Source organism: Typopeltis vanoorti, chromosome 8 (genome assembly GCF_054136105.1).
Source record: "Typopeltis vanoorti isolate ZY-2024b chromosome 8, IOZ_Tvanoo_1.0, whole genome shotgun sequence".
Classification (NCBI taxonomy): Eukaryota; Metazoa; Arthropoda; class Arachnida; order Uropygi; family Thelyphonidae; genus Typopeltis; species Typopeltis vanoorti.
Genome location: NC_143556.1, coordinates 69,480,587 through 69,505,177, shown reverse-complemented (window position 1 = coordinate 69,505,177; position 24,591 = coordinate 69,480,587). Strand labels below are relative to the sequence as shown.

At 36.7% G+C, this 24,591-nt stretch overlaps 1 protein-coding gene across 3 annotated transcripts in view; it reads right to left on the bottom strand.

Annotated features, from left to right (window-relative positions):
• The window catches only part of Neurl4 (neuralized E3 ubiquitin protein ligase 4), a 646,806-nt gene that overhangs the window by 128,564 nt on the left and 493,651 nt on the right, over positions 1-24,591 (bottom strand). For all 3 annotated transcript variants that reach the window (XM_090397278.1, XM_090397280.1, XM_090397281.1), the window contains one exon: positions 17,434-17,592. In XM_090397278.1, coding sequence (XP_090253404.1) covers positions 17,434-17,592 — 159 coding nt within the window. The remainder of the gene's footprint in view (positions 1-17,433; positions 17,593-24,591) is intronic.

The following is a 24,591-nucleotide window of genomic DNA, read 5'->3' as shown; positions in this document are numbered from 1 at the left end:
ATATCTTTAAAATATCAAATTTTAATCCTTCAAGGGGGGGGGAAATGCCACCAAAATAACCGGTAAGTTAGGAAAACTTTCAGTTATACAAGGTAGGTTACGAGCTAAAATCAATTTTTTAAAAAAATGCTGCGACAACAAGATTATTCCCAATTTCGCTAAGATTAAAGAAACTATAAAATCTCCTGGAAGTCATAATATTTACCGGAACACCAGCTTATCTTAATCCACAACCAACTTAAAGCTGCTAAACGTGATCTTGCTAATAACAGTCATCATATTTCTGATCTTCGCACCTATATTTCCACAAACTTCGATCCACATCTTTCACACATAGTTCTAAATGTGGCTAAACGTTCTACTCAACGAGCATATAATAAACTAAGTCAACATCTAAACCGCAAATATGAAGCTCTTTCTTCTAAACAATTCAAGCCCTTCAAAACTCCAGATAATTGGATTATCAATATATCCGGACGTCCTCTAACTGATAGAGAAACCCTCATCCTGTCAAAAGGACATAATTTTTCTATTGTTCCTAATAAGATACCATATCTAGATTTCCTAGTTAACACTGAACGGAATCTCAATCATCTAACTAGTGATAAAGCTAATGCTCTTCACCTAGAAGTCGCTTCTTCTCTACTTATTTCACCTTGTATTTTTTAAAACTGTTCTTGTAGTGCCACTGAAGATGGTCTGCAATTTTCAGACCAAAATATTTGGCTAATTAAATATCTTTCTTGTGTTTACGTATTTATATTATTCAATCTTTATGTCACAAGTATCCTAAAAATATCAAATTTTAACAGATTTTTGTTATTATGCACTAACCTACCTGATTCCGTGCTTTGTTTTCAATTTTGCTGCTGAACTTTTTTTATTTTCCCTGTGTTCCTCTAAATGCCGGTCAACTTTCTGTAGTTCCCTCATTGTCTGTCTAATAATCTGTTTTAGCCTAGCAATATCAGAGGTTAAATTGTTTTCAATATAATCTTTAATATCATCTTTAGTGGAGAAAACCTTGTAGTTCACTACTTCACTCTTTTTGTTAGTGTTTCATTTCTTATCCATTTTTATTGCCATTTTACACCTTTATTTAATATTAAAATATTACAATAAAAATGTTATAAAAACGCTAAATACTCCAAAAACACGAAAATCTACTCTAATATACTATGAAACTCTAATTTTCTAAGGTAAAAACATAATAATACAGATAAAAATCAACAATTTTACACAAATACTAAATTACACTGACCACTCACAACATAAACTCAAATCAAAATCCAATATATATGGTTGTGCATATATATAAAAGCAACTAATCATGCGGTTCTCACAATATAAATGCACTAACAACTGAAAATGGTAATTTGGAAAAGAATATTTAAGTTTATACAAACAAAATTTTGTATGTATGGATATACTTGGGTGGTCTGAAAAGTTCTCAGCCTCGACCATAAATGGCAATACAAAGTGCCTTGAAGATGATCCACATGAAGGACGTCCATAAAGTGTAACAACATCAGAAATCATTGATCAGTACACGATATGGTACTGTATTTCACGCACTTTGGGAATCAAAGTGTGTGAAATTGCTGAGACTATAGGCATTTCAAAAGAACATGTAGGATATATTTTGCATGAAGAATTGCAAATGAAAAAGCTTTGCGAAAGATGAGTGCCGCAGTGATCAAAAATGCACTCACATGAAAATCCCTGAACAGTTCTTGGAGTTAACAAGAATAAAACTGATTTTGTGCATCAATTTATTACTATGGATGAGACTTCGATTCACCAACACATCAGAATCCAAACAGCAGTCAAAACAGTGAACAGAAGCTGGTTGTTCAGTGCCAAAGAAGTCAAGGTCATGGCATCGGTGTTTTAGGATTAATTATCTTGAAAAGATTAAAACAATAACCGGGGAATATTACTCTGATCTTTTAGCTAGACTAGATGAAAAAATTAGTGAGAAAAGACCCGGTTTGCAGAAGAAAAAAAATCATCCTTTCATCAGGACAATGCACCTGCCCACAAAGATATTTTGGCAATGGGAAAATTAAGGGATCTGCACTATGAATTGTTGGAGCATCCACCCTATTCCTCAGATTTCGCTCCCTCTGACTTCTATCTCTTCCCTAAGCTAAAACTCTTCCTTGTTGGTCAGCGTTTTTCTTCAAATCAAGAGGTAATTGCAGCTGTAGAGGAGTATTTTGCAGATCTTACTGAGAACCACTACAGGGACAGGATAATGGCACTGGAGCATCGCTGGAATAAATGTATTAGTCTAAAGGGAGATTATGCTGAAAAATAAAAATAATTTTGAAATTATAAATTTGTTTTTTCATTGTTAGGCCAAAAACTTTTCAGAGCACCCACGTACTGATGGTCCATAATGGCTCACCCTAAGAACAAAATAACATAAAATTATTTATTAGTTACAAAAGATACAAGTTTTGTCATGATTGGAACGTATTCTCAAAGAATAACTACTCATTGTGGATCTACACTGATGTTCAGTGTAAGCGCTTTCGTTATCACATTTTGAAGATTACAGTCATCTTCACTTAAAATCTGATCTAAGTCTATCCAAGAATTTGATAATGATATGTCTAAAACAGAGACACATCAACATCATTTCCAAAATTTTGATCGGGGATATCCACAACAGTGTGTGAGCTCAAGTTATCTTCAGTAATCTAAGATGCTATTTGATAAAATGATTTTTTAGTTATTCTCCAATGTCAAATTCAGAATCCTCTAATAATTTTCATTACATTCTTTATTAAAATGAGAAAATTTCTCTCTCTCTCTTTTCAGAAGGAGCAGATCTTTTATTTATTCTTTCGTCAGAGATAAGTTTCCCCTGGTACTATAATAGTATTTTTATCAAAACAGTATTTCTTTAATCTATCACTATGTGCTATAAAAAATCTAGTAGGGGTGTTTAATGTCTACTATTTTATATGTCACAAGAGAAAGTTTCTTCAATATTCTATATGGACCTCATGCTCCCACACCCAGCTTACCCTTTTTCCTTAAATTACTTTTGTCTTTTGAGTAAAACAAGGTCACCAACTTGTAACTCTTTACTTCTTCCAAATTTATTTATGCTGACTATTCTTTTCTGGAAAATTAACTAACACACTTAACTGAAGACAATGTAGTGTCAAATGTTTGCCATATACAAGACAAATATTCATCTATATCAGCAAAACCAGAATTTACAGACACTAAATGTAGATCACTACAAAAGATTGGATCAAATCCAAAGTGTGCAAAAAGTGGCTTTTCTTTAATACTAGAATGCAGAACAGAATGAATGGCAAATAAAAGCCTGAGGCAGAAAAGATCCCAGTCATTAATTCTGTCATAAGTCAATGCTGAGTACTAGTTTTAATGTCTTATTTATTCTTTCACAAAGACCATTACACTGAAGTCTATAAGCTGTTGTAAACAATTTCTTTATATGCAACATCTCACAAATTTGAAGTAACAATTCTGAGGTAAAGTTTGGTCCTCTGTCTGGCAACAGTGTTTCTGGATAACCATGATGAGTCTCTTGACTCCATGGAGGTCTGTTGATAATCATATACCTACATATATTCCATCAGTCAGGCATTTTGTTGAAGTTCCTTATTTCTTTTCTTCTTGCTCCTTTCCCCCAGTGCTATTATAGTATTCGAGGTCTAGGGGTGAATCTTTCCTATTTTGCTATTTCATTTCTGCTTCATCTCGTAAGCAGAAGTTCAAACCCACCTGGTCAACGTGGGATGAATTGGGGAACGAAACTTCCCAGATATGTGGAAAGGGCCTCTGCAACCCTACCACTTTTTTCTTGCAGTGACTTCACTTCAAAATGGTAATATGGTTGTGGCTTATGGTGCATCTCATGGTGCATTGGTTGTTGCACAGAATAATCAGAGCCCTGTTCAGGGCTTAAGCAGCAGGTCCTGTTCGAGAAATATGTTACAGTCCCCCAACAAAAGTTGGGAATATTGTGAATGAGGAACATAGAAGGTATAGGATTAATCTTAGAAGGGAATTTTACATAGGCACATGGAATGTTTGAGATCTGCAGATGGGTATGCTTGAGATTGTCTGCAAAGAGATGGAGAGGTATAAAATTGACATACTAGGATTTACAGAGACCAGGTGGAATGGAGAAGGTCACATCAAAAGACAGGATGGTAAGCTAGTTTTTACTCAGGAAGTAACATGGGGAAAGCATCATGGGGTAGCTGTGATACTGAAGACAGTTCAGCAAGAACCCTTCTTCGTTATAACCCTGTTAAGACAGGATATTTTGTATTAGACTAAAGGCTCATCCTACCAATGCATCAATCATGGTAGTTTATGCACCCCATATGGATAGGCCTGATGAAGAGAGAGAGAGAGGAATTCTATGAAAACTTAGATTATTTTGGACTGCCTACCAAGGAGAGACGTACTTTACATCTTAGGGGACTTAAATGCAAAAGTGGGAAAGAGTCTGAGAGTTAGACTTCGGTACGGCATGTTTGGTCTGGGTGAACATAACACCAGTGGTGAAAGACTGTTGGAATTTGTCCATGCTAACAGATTAGTTATTACCAATTACCAATACTTGCTTCTAGAAACACCCACGATGAACCTATACTTGGACATCTAACACTGACAGGTCAAAGCACCAGATTGATTACATATTGGAGCAGACTGTGGTACAGACCATCAGCTAGTAAGAGATAAAGTAAGACTAAGACTCTGAAAACTTCCAAGTCAGGCACATCCCACTAGACTGGATGTTAAAGTAATTCCTAGTGAGTTCACAGAAGAAACATCAACTCAGCGGGATGATTTTTTTGGAGACCAATGAAGAGAACTCACCAGAAATACTTCGGGAAGAAGATAATAGAGGATACAGCCAAGAAGTATTTCGGTCCAATAAGAAGACCAAGAGACCCATGGATATCAGGTTCAACACGGGAACTAATTGAAAGAAGGCGGTCAGAAAAACAAAGAGACACAGAGACTGAAGAATATAAGAGATTATATAGAGAAATTAGAAGAGCCATCAAGCAGGCCAAAGAAAATTTTATACTAATAAATGTGAAGAGATTGAGTTCCAGATGAGGAGGCATAATTATAAAAGGATGGTTCATTTAGTTCATGACCTAAAGCAGACGTTTAACACTTCAAACTGTCCGAACACTCCAAACCGAATGTCATCGAAGATAGGAATGGAGCATTACTAACAGAAGAATTGGAAATCAAAAGCAGATGGAAGGAATACTGTGAGGAACCATACAACAGAGTGGATAAAGAAAATTTGGAAGAGCCCTCTCACCAGGAAAATTCCGATTTCGAACCTTCTTCACTTAGACACGAAGCTGAAAGAGCAGTTAAGCAGCTTAACAGCAATAAGGCCCCCAGGTGCAGATGGAATTCCAGCAGTGTTAATTAAGGCCACAGGGGATGAAGGGATAAGAGTGTTTCATAGATTGATTACAAGGATATGAGAGACAGGATCATGGCCTAGAGACCGGAAGAAGTTGGTTTTCATACCACTACATAAGTAGTAAGATATGAAGGCTTGCAAGAACTATAGAACTATTAGTTTAATCTCTCATGCAAGCAAGATTTTATTGAAGATCATATTGAATAGGATTGAGGCCAAATTTGAGACAGAGATGCCTGAGAAACAAGCAGATTTTAGAAAAGGTAGCGGTACCAGAGATTAGATCCTTTACCTTAAACAGATCATAGAAAAGTATAAGGAATTCAGACTCCCTATGGTAATGTGTTTCTTAGACTAATCTAAAGATTTTGACTGTGTTCAGTATGTGAAACTGTGAGAAGTAATGAAAAGAATGGATTTTTTCAACAGACTATCAGGTTAATAGCTAACTTGTACAGGGAGCAAGATGCCATGGTACGAACAGGTGTTTGATTAACTGATTGGTTTCAGATTTGAAAGGAAGTTGGGCAAGGATGTTTACTTTCTCCTCACCTATTTAGTATCTATGCTGAGGACATCATGTGTGAAGCATTGGATGAGCTTAAGACAGGAATTAGGATAGGTGGTAGATTGATCAGTAATCTGAGGTATCCTCATGATACAGTACTCCTGTGTAATGACAAGGAAGAACTAGGACAAATTCTTGATACAGTTAATGAGATCAATAATAACAGAGGACTTCAGTTCAATCCTAGCAAGAAAAAGATTATGGTTCTCAAAGGAAATACAGACAATGCAGCTCTTGAGAAACAAGTGTACCTTAATGGAGAAAGAATTGAGGAAGTCAGCAAGTTTGAGTACCGGGGATCCATTATTAATGTGAAGAATTGCTGTTCAGAAGAAGATTAGGAATGGCTAAAACAACAGTCAGAGACTTGTCTAAAATCTGGAAGGGTGGATCTATCTCCATGAGAGCAAAGTTGAGGATTTTGAATGCAGTTGTTTTTCCAACAGCGACTTATGGATGTGAGACTTGGAACCTAAAGAAGTCAGATAAAAAAAAAGGATAGCTGCTTTTGAAATGTGGTGTTACAGAAGGCTGTTGAGGATATCATATACTGAAAGGTGTACAAATGAATGGGTGTTAGAAAAGATCAGTAGAACTTTAAGACTCCTTAAGGATATTGACAGAAGAAAGTTAAAATATTTTGGACACATTAAAAGGATGGAAGGAGGACTTCTCAGAACAGTAATAGAAGGTAAAGTTCCTGGAAAAAGAGGAAGGGGTAGACCGTCAATGAGATGCATGGATGGTCTGTGTGGAGTGACTGATCTTCAGAGAGTTGAATGCTTCAGAAAAGTATACAACAGGATTACATGGTGAGGACTGGTGTGGCACATCACTGAGCATTTAAATGACTATACAGCATCTGTGGATGTCCAATGAACAGAAGATGAAGATGAAAGAATGGCATCCATGAAGTTCTAGCCAAAAATAATAATCTTTAATATCTTGAAAGGTTTTGATAAAACCTACATGCCCTGCTAAACTAGACAAATGATACTGACTCATTATCCATAGAATCATTTTAGGAGCAGCTAAAATGGCTGGATTAAAATGTACAAAATCATTGGATATCAATCCTTCCTGGTCGTGCTATATATATATAGGTCTCTAAAATGGGTCTTCCTGCTGAGCAATCTTTATGGAATTAGTATCCCAAATTTTATCTATGAACTTCCTTGCCATTGCTAATGATTTTTTGGTTCTTATCTTTGATGTTATTTAAAAAAGACAAAGGCTTATGATCTGATTTCAACTCTATATCTTGTCCATAGCATCTAAGGTTTGTAAGTGGAAAAATAAGAGCTAATGCCTCCTTTTCAATTGTTGAATAATTTCTCTCGGCTATACTAAGCTTTCTACTAAGGAATGCTACTGGCTTCAATTTATCTTCATCATATTGCTCTACAATTGCAGCTATGCAATTTTGGGAAGCATCTGTTGAAACAAAAAATGTTTTACCCAAGTTTGGATGAATCAGAACAGGTGTATTTGTCAATGCAGACTTTAGACCACCAAAACCCTATTGTCTAAACTTCCCCATGTGAATTTTTTCCTTCCTTTGTAAGATCAGTAAGAAGGATTGAGATACTTAAAACAATTTGGTATGAATCTTCTATAACAGTTATACCAACTAGTTTTCTAATGTGGCTCACATTTCTGGAGCATCTAGATAAAGTATAGCTTGGATTGGCCTAATTCCATATTCATCAATGATATGTCCCAGATAATTAACTCTTATTAGAAATAATTCACACTTAGAAATCTTTAATTTTAAATTAGCTTCATGCAACTTCTGAATAACTACCAGTGAAGCATAATTTTGTATCAAACCTGAAACACAAGTACTCCATTATCTAAGAAGTTAGAAAGAACCATGTTCATTAATGCTTGAAATAATTGTGCAGAATTCTTTGTGCTTAGGGCACATGAATTAATTCATATTTAGACTAAGGAGTGGAGAATGCAATTTTTTTTTTTCTAAATGGTATTTTATATAGATATAGAGTTGAAATAACAATTATTGAGATTTAATTTAGAAAAAAATCTTAGCACCATTAAGGGTAGCTAACAGCACTTCAAATATTATGCAGCAGATAGTTTGATTCAGTCACTTTGTTTATAGCATGCAAATCAAGAACAAACCTTAGATCTCCATTTGAATTTTCTAATAGCAGGAAAGGGGAATTCCACTATGACTAGGAATACTGAATTATCCCTGCCTCTAAATACTGTTGAAGTAAAGTTTTAAGTCTCTCAGTGTACTTGAGAGGTATCTGATATTGTCTCATGAAAACAGGTTTATATGACTTAATTACAACAAAATACTCCACTGCATTTGTACCAGTCAGATCCAATACAGGGTGTTCGGGATAAATTTGACAGTTTCGTAAGGAAAAAGAAAATCTTCTTTGTATCTATTAAATTTAATGAATTGACAAAAAAACATTACAGGCAGAGTTAATTACAATACTATCAACAAGATTTACTCAAAATAACCACCATTAGCATCGATCACAGCTTCAATTCTGCTTCGGAACCTCGAACAAGCTGATGCTACAGTCTCCCTGGGAAGGGCCGCAAAAACTGTTTTAATTTTATCCATTAACTGGGCTTTTGTATTACTGGAAGTGCGATTGGTGTCTTTTTCAACTGCGCCCCATACAAAATAATCCATGGGGTTAAGGTCTGGGGAGTTTGGAGGCCAAACATTTGGACTGGTGAAGTCGTAGAAATTTTCAGACAACCATTTTTGACTTTTCCCAGAGGTGTGGCAAGGGGCCGAATCCTGCTGCCATACATACGGCCTACCATTGGCTACCCTTGTTATCCAGGGCTTGACTACAGTTAGCAACTCCACGAACAAAGCCCGAATTCCAATGCCAGGGTTCTTCAACACCTGTTCCTGCAGATTTGCGAGGAATTCTGCTGTACGAACGCAATCAGATCGTCTGCTAGGGATCTTTCTTCTTGCTACATCCTCGTAGTCACCATTGCAAGTCTCTAGTTCATGCCTGATTGTTTTTACTGTATTCAGGGAGCATTGGGCAGCAGTCGTAATATCCTTATTTTGATGGCGGGCACGAATCATCATGATACAAGTTATTCTCTTCCATGATTCAGGTGGGTTCCAGCTATCCATCCTTTCTGACATCTTGTATATGAATGAAGAAGGGTCCAAACTTTTAAATGAAGAGAAGTGTGTGTTAATACATGTAACTTACGGAAAAATATAATTAATTATAAATATGTCAAATTTATCCCGAACACCCTGTATGCTTTCAGAGAAGGAATTTTGAAATTGTTTAAATTCTCTTAAACTTTCAGAAATTATTCTCTTATCTTCAAATGAATAATCTCTATTGAAAGTTCTATTAATACAGGAGTCAAAAGTCATAGGCTCTTGTTCTGTATGCAACCCTTTATCATTAGGTGACAAACACCAGTTTCATTGCAGCAGGAAGACAGTATGCTGATGTTTCAGTAGAAAACTTAGAGGACTCCTTACAAAATTCAATTCCATGTAATGAAATTATTCCAGAAGAATAATTACAGAATATAATTCATAAAAACTAATAATTCATGTGTCACAGTGAGAGAAAAATCAGGAAAGAATATAACTACAGAGATACTCTGAGTAATAGGCTACTCCTGATTAAAAATACTCCTTAAATTGACCTGTGTATCTAACTGCTGTAAGTCTTCTTGTAACTTATTCTTCAAAAGCAAAAAGAATTCCCATGTGATTGCTAAAAAATGAGCATTAGTGTTTAACAATACTTGCAGAGAATTCCTGCAATCTTTGCTTTAATTAAATTTAATGATTCTCTATCAATTGCATCTGATGTACTCATGGATCCTTATTTTTTTATAAAAATGGGCTTTCTTATCAAATGATTTATGTGATTCTAGATAAATTTCTAGGACAATTTTTAGCAATATTATTATTATTTTCCTGATCTCCATGGAGTCATAAGACTCATCGTGGGAGTTTAACACAAGTGAACACAAAGTTAATCATACACTTAAAATCATCCGCAGTCTGCCTGTTCCCCATCCTCTCAGGCAATGCATTCCATGCTCACTCTCCATGCAAAAAACTTACTTCTTGCCCTTTTACTCATCATCGCCTACTGCAACTTTCAGGGATGGCCTCTTGTCCTTGTTCCTTTCCTTCGTTCTACCATATGAAAAAATCTCCTTAATGTTAATATAATAATCCTTCAACAGCTTAAATATCTCAATTACATCCCCCTCCCCCATGCCTTCTATCCACCAAACTCTGCAGTTTCAATGCCCTCAGTCTGTTCTCATAATCAACGTTCTACAGTGCTGACATCATTTTTGTTATCCATCTTTACACCCTCTCTAAGGTTACTTCATCCCCTTCAAATCCTGGTGACCAGTTCTGAGCACAGAAATCCAGATGTGACCTGATCAAAGCTTTATACAATGGGGAAATCATACTTTTATCTCTCATGGTCAATGTTCTCCTTAATGTTTCTACAATTCTCTGAGATGTCTTCATAACTTTTGTAATATGTCCTCGGAACTTTAAATCTCTATCCACAATCACCCCATGATCCTTGGCTTCCTCTACTTCTTCCAGTTAACTTCACCAAGTGAGTATAAACCATCTGTGGATCCCAAATTTTAAGTTGCAGTTAGTTGCATTAAACTGATATCCCCATTCGTTTTCCTGCTCTTCCAGCTAATTCAAATTCTCTTGAAGAGCCAAAACATCAACAGAGAATTACTAATAACCCTCTAAGCTTCACATCATGTGCAAACAACTAAACATCTTCCTGTAGTCCTGTGACAATATCATTAATATAAAGATTGAACAGTAACGGTCCCAGGACTGAACAGTGTGGAACTCCACTCTCAACTTGTCACATGGCATTCTGTCAAATGCCTTGGAAAAATAAAAAAAAATAAAAAAACGACAGAGTATGCCTTATCTTCATCCACTGCTCTTGTTACTCTATTGAAAAAAAGGTAACCAGATTACTAAAACAAAAGCACCCTTTAACAAATCCACGATGCCCTGCATAAATAATGTTACCCTCATCTGCCCAATTCTGTATACGAGTTCTTACCAATTTCTCCAAACTCATAACAACTAACAAGAAATACAAACAGGCCTATATTTTGAAACCTCCACTCTACCACTACCCTTATTAAACAGCCAAGTTAATGGCAGTCAGTTCCATAGCACATTCCCTTAAAACATGTGGTAAAATTCCATCTAGTCGCACCTACCTTATTTGGAATACATCCTCTTTATTCACTTCAAACACTTCACCACTCATCATCCTTCTAGAAATAAAATCTGCAATATACCAGGATCGAACACTCTAATAAAGTGATCATTAAACAGCTCAACTATGTCACTCAATTCCCATCTCCAACCAGCAAGATCTCCTACTTGCTACATAGTGAAAAAAACTCCTTAGATTCTCCTTGGATTGCAGTGCTAGTCGCCTCTCATATTCTAATTTTTCTCTCTTTACAATACTAGTCACTTTCCTAGTCTTATATTCCTCATGCAACTGCTCTCCACCTCTCTCTTTATATGCCTTCCATAATCTCTTTTTCTTCTGCAATTCCCCTTTTATTCCTTATGTCATCCAAATTAACAAAGCAATTTGACTCCAAATTTCTTTGTCTTCTTCACTTGAAGTATACAATCTGTCATTGCTATCAACATTTTTTTCTTAAGTATCTCCCATGCACTAACATTCTCTCTTACTTTAAATTCTTTCATCTATTGTATTGCTTCAAGCTAGTTTCTAGGTCTATGATAGTCACCTGTCTTATAATTCCACATAACTTCCTTCTGTTTTGATACCACCCCCCAAATGCCTATTTATCCTCAAAGTCAGGACTACATGGTCACTCTCACCAACAGAGGAGAAAGTATATTTCAGTCAAAATCAGACTTCTGATGATATGACCAAACCAGAACTCTCAATGCTCGTGTTCCCTCCACCACATGCTGCCTAAGACAGTTGTCCCTCAAGAAACCCAAAAATTCAGTTTCCTTATTACTGCATCCTGCCTCTTCTGCCCAGTTTATATCAGTATAGTGTAGTCCCCCATAACAGGGAACTTCAACTATATTGATATAAATTGGGCAGAATTGATATAATCTTTGGCAGGTGATCATTTTGCACTTGCCAAATTAATTTGCCTAAACATTTCTAGCTCATCACCATCTATATTCCCTGGTCTCTAGCAACATCCCACTAAATATCTTGTTCTATAAACATCCATCTCACACCATATACTCTCAAAGCCATTAGTGTTATTTCTACTGAGGTTCTCCACCTTGAGAACGCACAATTCATCTCTTATCATGAGTAACATTCCAACACCATGTTTACCTTCTCTATCCTGCCAAAATACCCTTCGATATCTATCCCTATTAGAACATCCTCCTCAGTTAACCAAGTTTCATTGTTGGTATCAGTGAAACTTGGTTAACTGAGATAGTGAGTGAATCAATGCCACAAACTCATTCCCTTTATTCCTAATGCTCTTAGCATTTAACATATTCTGACATATTCCAGAAATGAGATTGAAGGAGAATCTTCAGTGACATTCTGTTTCATGGAACTTTTATAATTTAATCAAAAAACTATATCATCATCTCATCTTCCTTTTACCCTCTTTTACCTTGCAGTGTCGAGGGTTTATTAATCTTTGGACCTCAAACCGTTCACAGGATAAGGTAGTCAGCCCTACGCCCCGGTATATCTTATGTCCTGTAGCGTTGAGTTCTCAAGGCCAGTGTGCCTGCTTTGCGAGATAAAAAACCCCAGGATAAACTGGGGGAAAAACCCTACTGTCCATGCCCAAGACTGGCTAACTTGGCTATGGCCGAGGAAGATCCTTCAGCTCCTCACATCACCGACAGGAATTGAACCTAGGACACTCCTTCCCCAAGCATATGGTTGCGAAGCGCACAGCCACTAGGCTAACAGCGCGGACCAAAAACTATAATCTTAAAAAAAATATTGGGTTGGCAAATAAGTTCGTTCGGTTTTTCAGAGGGGAATGAAGCACATTTTATTTAATATATATAATACATACTAGTCAGTTATATATCGACCCTCTTTATCAATGATCTCTTACCATCTGTCCACCAACTTCATTATGCCGCATTCATAAAACTCCTGAGGTTTACAGGCAAAAAACTGATCCAAGTGTCTTTTGACAGCCTCCTCATTAGTGAAGGTTTTCCTGTTCAGAGAATTCTGCAATGATCGGAATAAGTGGTAATCGGAAGGTATACCAGGTCCGGTGAATACGGAGGATGCGGCAAAACATCCCAGCCAAGACGTAACAATTTACTCCAGATTGTTAATGATGTGTGGGGTCTGGCATTGTCATGGTGAAAGACAACTCCTTTCCAATTTGCCAGTTCAGGACGTTTTGTGCTAATTGCACGGGCCAGTCACGTTAACTGTGAGCAACAGACAGTTGAATCAATCGTTCTGCCTGATGGTAACACCTCATAGTGGACAACACCTTTATAATCCTACCACACAGAGAGCATGTTCTTCTTTGAGTGCAATCCTGCTTTCGAGGATGTTTGCAGCGGTTTGCTCATTATTGTACACAACCCATTTTCATCTCCTGTAATCATTCCACTTCAAAAATGGGTCATTTTCTTGACAATGTCGCAGCAAATCACAGATGGATATGCAAGCAGTCATATTGGCCTCAGTCAATTCATGCGGCACCCAAACATTGAGTTTTGAAACATATCCCAGTTTGTGCAAATGGTTTTCAATGCTTGTATGAGATATGTTCAGTATCACAGCAATCTCCTGCACTGTTTGTCACAGATTTTTGTCGACGATATTCTTCACAACACTCGAATCAACCTCGGATGGTTAATCGGTGCGATGCGCATCACTGACGTCGAAATCTCCAGAATTGAATTTGGCAAACCACTTTTGGCATACGCACTCTGTTAAGGCACATCCCCATATACGCTGCATATTTTTTTATGGGCCTCCGCAGCTCGTTTGCCTTTTTTTTGAAATAATAAAGCAAAATATGCCGTTAACGTATGTTATTTCCTTCCATTTCTAAAAATATGTTATACACACGCAACTGAAGTCGGCAGAACGAAAATTCACTGAAAGGTTATGTGAAATGTCACCTTTGAACTGTGCAATAGCTTTGCATGGTAGCACAACAATAGCGACAGGTGAAGCGGCGTAAACTTGTACTAACGCATAAACCGAACAAACTTATTTGCCAAACCCAATAATAATAATAATAATAATAACTCTTTTATTGTAATTTCCTAACAGCAATTTCAAGTTTTTACCAGCATAAACAATAACAAAAACTGTTTTTCTTTGTTGTTTATGCTGGTAAAAGCATATAAAAATAAAAAGGAAATTTTCTGTTTAAACACACACAGCTTGGAAAGATTCAACAGATACTTCCATCGGCAAGGTGCATCATGCCATGTAACAAGGCACGTGTTTGAAATTGGAGGAATATGATGCTCCCAAGTCAGTGCAACTATGTCTGAGTGAAATTGCAGGGAGAAGGGAACTGAGAGAGTTTGAAAGAGGCATTGTGATGGGATGCCATGTTGCAGGCCTGTCTGTTCGGCAAATTGTTACAAATTGGACCATCCCAATTCAACAATCAATACCATACTGAGATGGAAGTACAGGGAGTGTCACCTGCAAGTGCAACCCACAGTAGATGACACACCACACCCACTGAACGACCATAGAGTGCTACATATATAAATATGTAGCACTCTATGTAAAAACCACCATTTGACGGCTGACACGTTGAAAGCAGAGTTCTGGGCATTGGCTGGAACATGAATTTGCACAAAAACATTCAGACAGAGGCTCACAACATGGGTTTCCATAGTAGAATGGCAATATGCAAGTCCCACATTACCCGAAACAACATGCAGCATCATCTTCAGTGGTGCAAAGAGTGTGTATTATGGGATGTGAAGCTTGGAAAACTGTGTTATGGAACGAAGAATCATGCTGCACTCTCTACCAAGCAGATGGATGGATGTGGCAGATGCCCAGTGAATGTGTCTCACCAGAGTGCATAACCTCCCTCTATGAAATTAACATGTGACGATGTGATGGTATGATCTTATTTTTCCTGGTTTGGCCTCAGACCTCTGTTTGTGGTGCCATGAACACTGAACTCCAAGTGGTATCTGAATGTTCTAGACAGTGCAATGCTTCCTACTTTGTCGAATTTCTATGGAAATGACCATTGTCTCTTTTGGCAAGACAATGTACCATGTCATAAAGCTGCAGCTGTAACTGCATAGTTTGTGGACATGAATGTCACCACACTTCACTGGCCTCCACAGAGCCCTCAACCCTACTGAACAACTGTGGAATGTACTACAGTGTCAGATGAGGTCAAGTGACATCCATCCCACAACAGACCAGGACCTCATTACGTGACAACGGGAAGAATGGTCTAAAATTCCCACTGATCGTTATCATATGCTTGTGGAAAGTAGGTCTCATCGGATTGCTGCAGTCATCACAGTGAGAGGAAATCCTACACCTTATTAAGGTAGGTGCCATGGTTGTTTGTTCCTCACACTGTGATGTCCATTGACTTCTTTCCAAGCAGTGTATAATGTTTCAAATTTTCAACCTCCTTCTCATTCATTATTATTATAATACAGGATGTCTCTATGGAGTCAAAAGACTCATAGCAGGAGACCCACACTAACGATCGTTCACATAATACCTGTCATATTTTGCCTTAAATTCATTCACCATCAGGCACATACAACTACTTCTGCCAATTAATCCCACTCATTCATCACTCTCAAAGAAAAAAATATAGTCTACATACCGTTACTAACGTTACTTGTTTTATTCCTACTTGTCATGTACTGAAATATTGAAAAATTTCTTTTGTGTCAAGCTTATAGAATCTCTTTAGTAACTTATAAGTTTCTGTCATGTCCCCTCTCCTTTGCAACCTACACACTTTCAATCTATTTTCATAGGGAACATTCCACAGACCTTTCACCACCTTGGTTACTCAGCTCTCAATATTCTCCACAATGTACAGAACCCCAAGAAATGCAGGTGACCAAATCTGAGCAGAGTAGTCAAGATGTGGATTAATAAAAACCTTCTAAAGAGGGATAAATAATGAAGTTTCTGAACTTCAAATCTCTGTCCACCAGAGAATTTTTAGAGTTCCTGTGTGCCCCACTCCCAATTATGTATGCAGTAATCTAAAGATGAGTGGATTTGAGATTTGTATAGCATAAATAGCTGGGTGAGTGTGGGTGATAAATATTACCATGAGGAGAAGAGTATGCATATATGCTTAGTTTTTAGAGGCTGAGGAAGAGAGAGAGAGAGAGAGAGGGTGGGGAGAGTAAATGTCAGTGCGTGCACACACACACACACACACAGAGAGAAATCTAATCCTTTCTGTTGATGTGTATTACTGAGGGAAAGGATAAATGAGTTGAGATTGGTTTTATGAGAGAAAAGGCAAGACTGCTTTTGGTGACATTGAAGGATAGCATGGAGATCAGTGTTATCTGAGCATTGATGGAGTGTATTATTATCAGCATAGCTGTGAATAAGATTAATGGTGATTCAGAGTAGATTGTTATGTATAGGAGAAAGACGGTAGGCGATAGAACAAAGCACTGAGACACTTCTGCATTTGTAGCAAAGCTAGAAGAGATGGAGTAATCCACATGACAAACAGTGAATGAACAGAGAGAAATCTGGCCCTAATTACAATGGGTGGCAGAGAGACTGAAGGATGGCAAATTACTTAGTAGGCTTTGATGCCAGACATGATTTGAAGCTCTGAAAATATAAGCGCGAAAGCACATGTTTCTCTGAACCATTCCATGACAAATGTCTAGTGGTGGGTGATGTAGGCTAAGAGGCCAGCCATGGATCTTGATTGGTGGAATTCATAGTGGTGTTGACTGTTGATGACTTTCTCCATTAGTTTGGAGAAGATTGGAGTGATGGCAATTGGTCAGTAGTTTGATGGTAGAATATTATCTTTCTTTTTTGGAACAGGCTGGATATATGCTTGTTTCTGTGTTGGGATAAATGTCAGCTAAGTACAGAAGACTGTAGATAAGACAGAGGAATGAATTAGCTCAGGAGCACAATGTTTGAGTACAACTAAAGAGATGCCATCTGGACCAGAAGACTTTTTAGTGTCTAAGTTGTTTAGTATTTTTCTTCTATAAGTATTCTGATCTTTTAGTTAACTAACATTTAAGTGACTTATCACTCAGCTTAAAGAGAAATACCATAAAATAAAAATAGGCTTTAATTTTATATCTTAATTTTTGAATAAAATAATAAATTTTTATAATCAATCCATACTATATTATGTAATAAATATGGTTACTCACCTTAATACCATTATGAAAAATAGAATCTCCACAGATTATCCACGATGATTTTTTTATTGATAAAGCTGATACGGGAAGATGTAATTTTTCTGGAGACTGGTATATAACACCTATTTGTAGAGAAGAACTCCATTTTGGATGTAGGCTATCTATTCTCACCTTGAAAAAAAAAATTGCTACTATTGTCTTATTAAGTTTTCATTATTATGTGTAAAAGATTATTTTTATATTTATTACAATACTCCTGTTATCATATGTTGCTGTTCTTATTATAAGCAACTAACACCATGGCTGTGTTACGTCGTTACTTTCTCTATATTTTACCTTGTTCTACCTCTAAATAGCCAGCTTTCTAATCTACTGTTGTGCCCTTAAAATAATAATTCAGTACTATTTCCTTTTCGGATATTGGCAAAATTTATTTTTATGCTGCGAGAGCCAATATCCTATAACAAAAGAGACTCTTGTTCAGGGAAATAATTCTAAATTCTAAAGGGATACACACACAGTTATTAATCTTACGCTAGCGCTGTGCAGATTCAGTTGGCAGTCGTGACCTGAATCTCACTTAAGCAATAATATCTAATTCCTTCCTGCCAAAAGGTTCTATTTCATAAGTGGTGGTTTGAATTCGTAATCAGGCATAAACTCAGGCATAAGGTACAAAATATGTTTATTGGAAAAGCACAAACCATTTACAGTTAAGAAAATTCAAATAGAACAAAACTCACTCTAAGTTAAGGTTCATACTAAATCACAACAATATGAATTTGAGTAAGCTAAATCCTTCAATTACAAAAGGATAAGATTAAGTGTAAGCATAACACTACTAGGATATAATTCCTTTCACAAGTTATTCACAGAACACGCATTCAACATTTTCATTAATACTCTATCAATAACCATCTTAATTCTAAATTTCATTAGGCAAACCTAGCCATTCTCAATCAAAGTACTGCCTATCAACAATTCTTCTTTGTTCCATGGGGTCTTAACTAATTAAATCAAATTCTCACTTAAAAGTCCTCTATTAGTGTCCTTAGTTTACAGTATACACAAATTTCTTATTCTTTTAAGCGATTTTTTACACAGAATGAAATTCTTCACATTACCGGATCCTTTCTGATTTCATGCTGCCATCTCATGTAGATCTGGATTACCTTACTGTATAGTTATTGGCTGTCTTTGTGCTTGGCGATGCACTACGCTTTTCTTTGGCTCATTTCCTGACTGTGGTGTGCTGTCTACCGCTCTATAAAGGAAATTTTCTCTGTTCTCCTCGATGGGACTTTATTTGAAGGCTCGATTCTGCACAGGCCACATAACATGATCAGCTTCGCTTGGAAATCCTCAAGCGTTCTCCTCAAGAATAGGCCTCATCATCCGACATCACAGTAGTCAACCCACCACTCTCTCTCTCTCTCACGAATCCTCTGACAAACTTCCTGAAACTGGAATCCAGGAACCAAAGAAGAAAAAGCCCCTTAATATGGCGCGCATCGTCTTTTATTCACCCTTTCAGGGCCCTCTGTTCGATGTGTTTTTTACCCACAAACCCCATCGTTCATGCCCCTTGGGTGATCCTACACTCTCCCTAATCTGTTAGGTTACCCTATTCCAGGTAGTCATTCTGACATCACTTTCCACGTAGGTACAGCCTCCATCGCTACGCTCGACTTGTACAGATTATACACGATTATTCCGGATTACTACATATTATCTTTCTGGAAATTTCATAATGTACTAGACAGCTTAATGGGAGATTTACAAATAACTTAACAATTCTCTTACATAATTCTTACTATTCTGACACAAAATTCTCTGCTTCTCATTTCAGTTATACAGAAATAAAGTTCAATACATGGCACATATGGACTACACATTATCACATACCATAAAGAAATTTCTCATAATTATTAGCTGATGTGCAGGCATCTCCTTAATTAGTAATATTTATCATGTTAAATCCTGAATAAAGAATTTACTTGTAAAGTTCTCCATTCAGGATCTAACAGCTGGACCCCCCCCCCTTTGTTTTTTTTTTGTTTTTTTTTGTTCAATATCAATCCCACACACAAGAAGCTGCAGACTTGTGTAGGCCAGACATAAAAAAGAAAGAACCTATTGATATTTTTCTTGAAAACTTGGAAGTTTTCAGTTGGGGAAATTTTCCAAGGAAGGCTATTCTAGAGAACAGGGGCAGATGATATGAAAAAGGAAGAAGAGAAACAGGTTTGGTGGGTATGCAAATTGTTATTGATATGTAGTTGAAGTGCAAAAAGATGCTGGGCAACTGTTGCTCATGTTATAACTGGTTTAGTGGAAAACATGAATAATTGATGCTAGTTCAGCATAGCGGTATCCATGGAAGTAACTGTAAAGGAGATATCACATTGAAACTGTGAGAAAGTGGTTGAAGCAAGTCAGTGTGTGTGTGTGCGAGAGAGAGGTATCATTAATTAATCAGACTGTCCTTTTCTACACAGCATCAAAAATTTTAGAGAAGTGTTGGTGTATTGCCCCATATATTAAAATAGTATTCTAAGAATAAACATTATTTCTGGAAATTTTCCATGCTCCTCTAAAATTGATATTAATATATAACCCCACACCTGATAAAACTACCATTCTAAATAAAGATCCCTCCCCGCCAATTTAGCTGACAAAATACGGATGGAAACTGCCTGTTTACTAAATTCAACCAAAAAATTAAGCAGCAACCTAAACAAAGCTGAAAAACTGGCCCTCAAATCCCTAAAAAATAACCGTGACATTATTATCACAAAAGCAGATAAAGGGAATGCCACTGTTGTTTTAAATCGGACAACATACATAGAAAAAATGAACCATTTGGTATTGTACCACAACACCTACCAAATGGTAAATTACAACCACATGCAACGCAACAAAAAGAAAACCACTGAACTACTTAAATCAGTCTTGGCCGGAAGAAACAATTAAAAAATTAATACTGCAGTATGCCTGCGTGCCCAGAATTTATGGCCTGCCAAAAGTACACAAAACCGACACATCTTTACGTCCAATTGTGGAAGGAATCAACAGCCCAAATTACCACTTAGCCAAAAAATTAGCGGCCACACTCAAGGAATTGGTTGGTCATTCCCCTTCCTACATAAAAAATACGCAACATTTCATAAACAAAATTAAAAACATTACACTCAATGAACAAGATCTATTAGTCAGCTTTGACATAACTTTCCTTTTCACCAATGTCCCAATCAATGATACTATCTTGCTCTTACAGAACATATTTCCACACGACATCACAGCTCTCTTTGCCCACATACTCCGCTCTGGATATTTCGTGTGGCAAAATAATTTTTACCTTCAAAAAGAGGGTACAGCCATGGGCTCACCACTTTTCCCCCCCAATAGCGAACTTTTATATGGAAGACTTTGAGCAATGAGCTCTAGAGTCGGCTTGCCTAAAACCCAAAATTTGGCTCAGATACGTCGAAGATATTTTCGCCATTTGGCCCCACGGCCGCAAAGCACTAAATACATTCCTTAGCCACCTGAACAAACAACACAAACGCATCCAATTCACCACTGAAATAGAAAAAAATAACTCTCTTCCGTTCCTAGACATACTTGTCACACGTCTTCCTTCAGGCTGTCTCTCCTTCTCAGTTTACCGCAAACCTACACACACAGGCCAGTACATACACAAAACTTCTTATCACTACCCAACACAAAAACTAGGAGTCATAAGCACCCTTAAACACAGCACTCAAACTATTTGTTCAAATGAACAAGCTCTTAACCATGAATATGAGACCATCAAACATACCTTTATAAAAAATGGATACAGTATAAAAACCATTCACAAGATCCTCCACAAAGATACCACTAATAACAAAAAAGATTTCAAGAATGCTATTGCTATACCATATGTTAGAGGCATTTCCGAGAAAATAGACAGAACATTACACAAATACAACATCAAAACCACCTTTAAACCCCCGACAAAATTAAGACACCTACACAGTTCTTCCAAGGATCCTCTGCCACACCTAGCCCACCCAGGGGTTTACAAAATACAATGCATATGTAACATACCATACATAGGGGGAAACAGGGCGAACCATCCCAATCAGGAAGGATGAACACAAACAACACATAAAATACCTCCATTTTTAAAAAACCAGCCTTTCTGACCACACACTCCAAACATACTACAGAATTAATTGGAAAGGTACCAAATCCCTACACCGCACCAAAACCTGGTTCGAGTGGAAATTCAAGGAAGCATGTGAAATGCTCAAACATGATCCGAATCTGAATAAAAGTGATGGTCTAACCATTACCATTCCAAGAATCTGGAGGACCCATCTGCAACCTTCATAGCAACCACAAAGAAAAATCTCAATACAAGAAGTCTTGAAGTTTTTTTTTTCTCCCCCCCCGAACATTCAATAGCATCCTTACTGTACAAATCCAGAAGATAATCGTAACATAACAATATGAACTCTATAATTCCAGAAGAATCCTAGTACGTGAGGACTTTAGCAGAGTTTAATGTATTATTATTTTTATTTTTTTTTATCACTAGAGGGCAGGCTAAGAAAAAAATATTAGTTAACAACGTAGATGTAATTTACCTGTATAGAGGGCAACAGCATGTAGCTTGGTTCTTATACACACATATCCTTCTGATGATGACCTCAATACAGGGGTCGAAACGTAAAGTTATTATTTTATTATTAATCAGTAAAATAATCTTTTCAACACATGTGTTTTGTGTCCTTAAATTCATAAAGATGAATGCTGATCGCTGTGTAACCTTAAAAGAAAGATTCTAAATAAAGGTGTCTAAACTTTGAAATATCCCCAATATACATGCCAAATGAAGACATTATTATTGAAATCCAGGTTAAACTAGAAACAGACCTCAACAAAGAAATAATATTTCATAAAATAAATAACATCATAAATAGCAAAATAAAAATACAATCCAACATTGCTTCTTTCTTCACGTGCGATGAAAGTTCTCTTAGGCATCTTTTTTCAGAACAAGCCGGTCTCGTCTACATTAAATATGGTTTGACTGCTATAGCTACCTTCCTCGATGATAGCCTTAAGTGTCGCAGGAAAAGCAGACGAAGCCTCTTTATCAGCGCTTGCCACCTCTCCACTCTCCGCGATGCTGTGCCAGTTACAGCGATTTTTAAATTGGTTGAACCAACCATTACTGGCCACGAAATTTTCTTCTTTGGCAGCTTCTCCAGCTTCTACTTTTAGCCTCTCAAAAATCAGCTTGGCTTGGCTACATATCATCGTTTGATCAACTGGGCAATTTTTTACTCTCACTTGATTATCACACCATAATTTAAGCATCGTTTCCATCTCACCAATAATCCCATGACGTTTACGAATTATGCTTGAATTCAATGATTGGGCATTTTTCACAGCAGCGAGAATTCTTTCTTTATCTTTCATGATTGTTCTTACTGTGGATTCCTGTAGATCGAACTTCTTTGATAGCTCACAAATTTTCATTCTGCCTTCAAAATCCTTAATAATGTTGAGTTTTATTTCCAAAGTCAATGTTTTTCTTTTCTTGCTAGCTGTAGAAGAATCAGACTTGCTTCTTTTGGACGACATTATTATTTTTTATGTGATTTTGTAGACTATAAAAATCGTGTATGAATGGAGACCGCGCGAAACAAGTCAGTGCTTGTTCACAGCATGTGCGACACTGGTGAATGCGGCCGGCGGTGGTGAGGCATGAAGGGAATACGTACATATAAGAAACCGCATAACTCCGGATTCACGTAAGTCGGGGTATTACTGTATACTACACGAATTAAAAAATCAAAATAAGATAGATAAAATAACAATGAAAAATACAATACCCCACACCACATGTACTCCATACATATTTGGACAAATTAAAATCCATAAAGAAGGCTAACCATACACCCAATAATCTCATATAAAAGCACTACCACATCACCTTTATCAAAATTCTTAGTAAAACTACTCAACCCATTACTAGACAACCCATTACCAGGTCTAAATTAAAAACACAGATGACCTATTTCAAAAAATATCAACCCTAACTCTTTCCCACGAAGAAGTCCTCACTTCATTGGCTGCAACAGCTACATCAACAGAACGCTAGACAACATTCATACATTACTCCTAGAAGACCACACCTTAGGATCACAAACAAAATTAACAACATTAATAATTTCAGCAATTTTTTTTAACAATGACATCTATATCCAAATGTTCAGACTCCCAATGGGCCAAAATATTAGTAAACAATTAGCCGAACTGTTTCTATCACATTTAACCCCCCCCCCCCCCCCCACCACCACCATTACTTTTTATGGCTGATATGTGGAGGACAATGGTCTATACATTGGAGAACCAATGCATTATCTCTTTACAAGCATCCCTTAATGACTTCAGCGATAGACTAAAGACTAAACAGAACATGAAAAATCCACAAATTTCCTAAATTTAATATTAATTAGAACCTACAACAAAACAGCCACAAAAATATTCCACAAACCTACACATATCGGTAATTAACCTCCACTTTAACTCATATCATCCTTATTCTGTTAAAAAATCGGTCATTCTAGTACAATTTATAAATGCATACACATTTTTGACTACATATAATTATCTTAACACAGAAATTAAGAAATTAACACAGACATTTAGAAACTGAAATTATCCAAAACAACTAATAAATTATGCTAACCAAACAGAAAACCATCAAAATAGTCAAATAATCAAAGCAACCTTCCCAACACAAAAAATCATTAGACTGCCATATATCCAAAACACATACAAAGCCTATAAATATATTTTTAAGCACACTGACTATAAATTGGAGTTTACAATGAATCAAAAATTGACAAAACTCTTAAAACCTACCAAATTTCACACATACAATAAAACATCAGAATGCCACAACAAAGTACACAAATTTCCTTGCCAGTACAACTGCAATATCACCACAAGTTCCATGATTAGATCATTATGGGCAAGACTACAGGAACACTTCTGTGAATGCAATATACCAATCCCAGAATATTTAAGTAATAAGAAGTGTAAAAACAAAATAAAACCAAAAAACAAAACTCTTGAACAAACACATAAAGCAAATTGAAAAAGCCATAA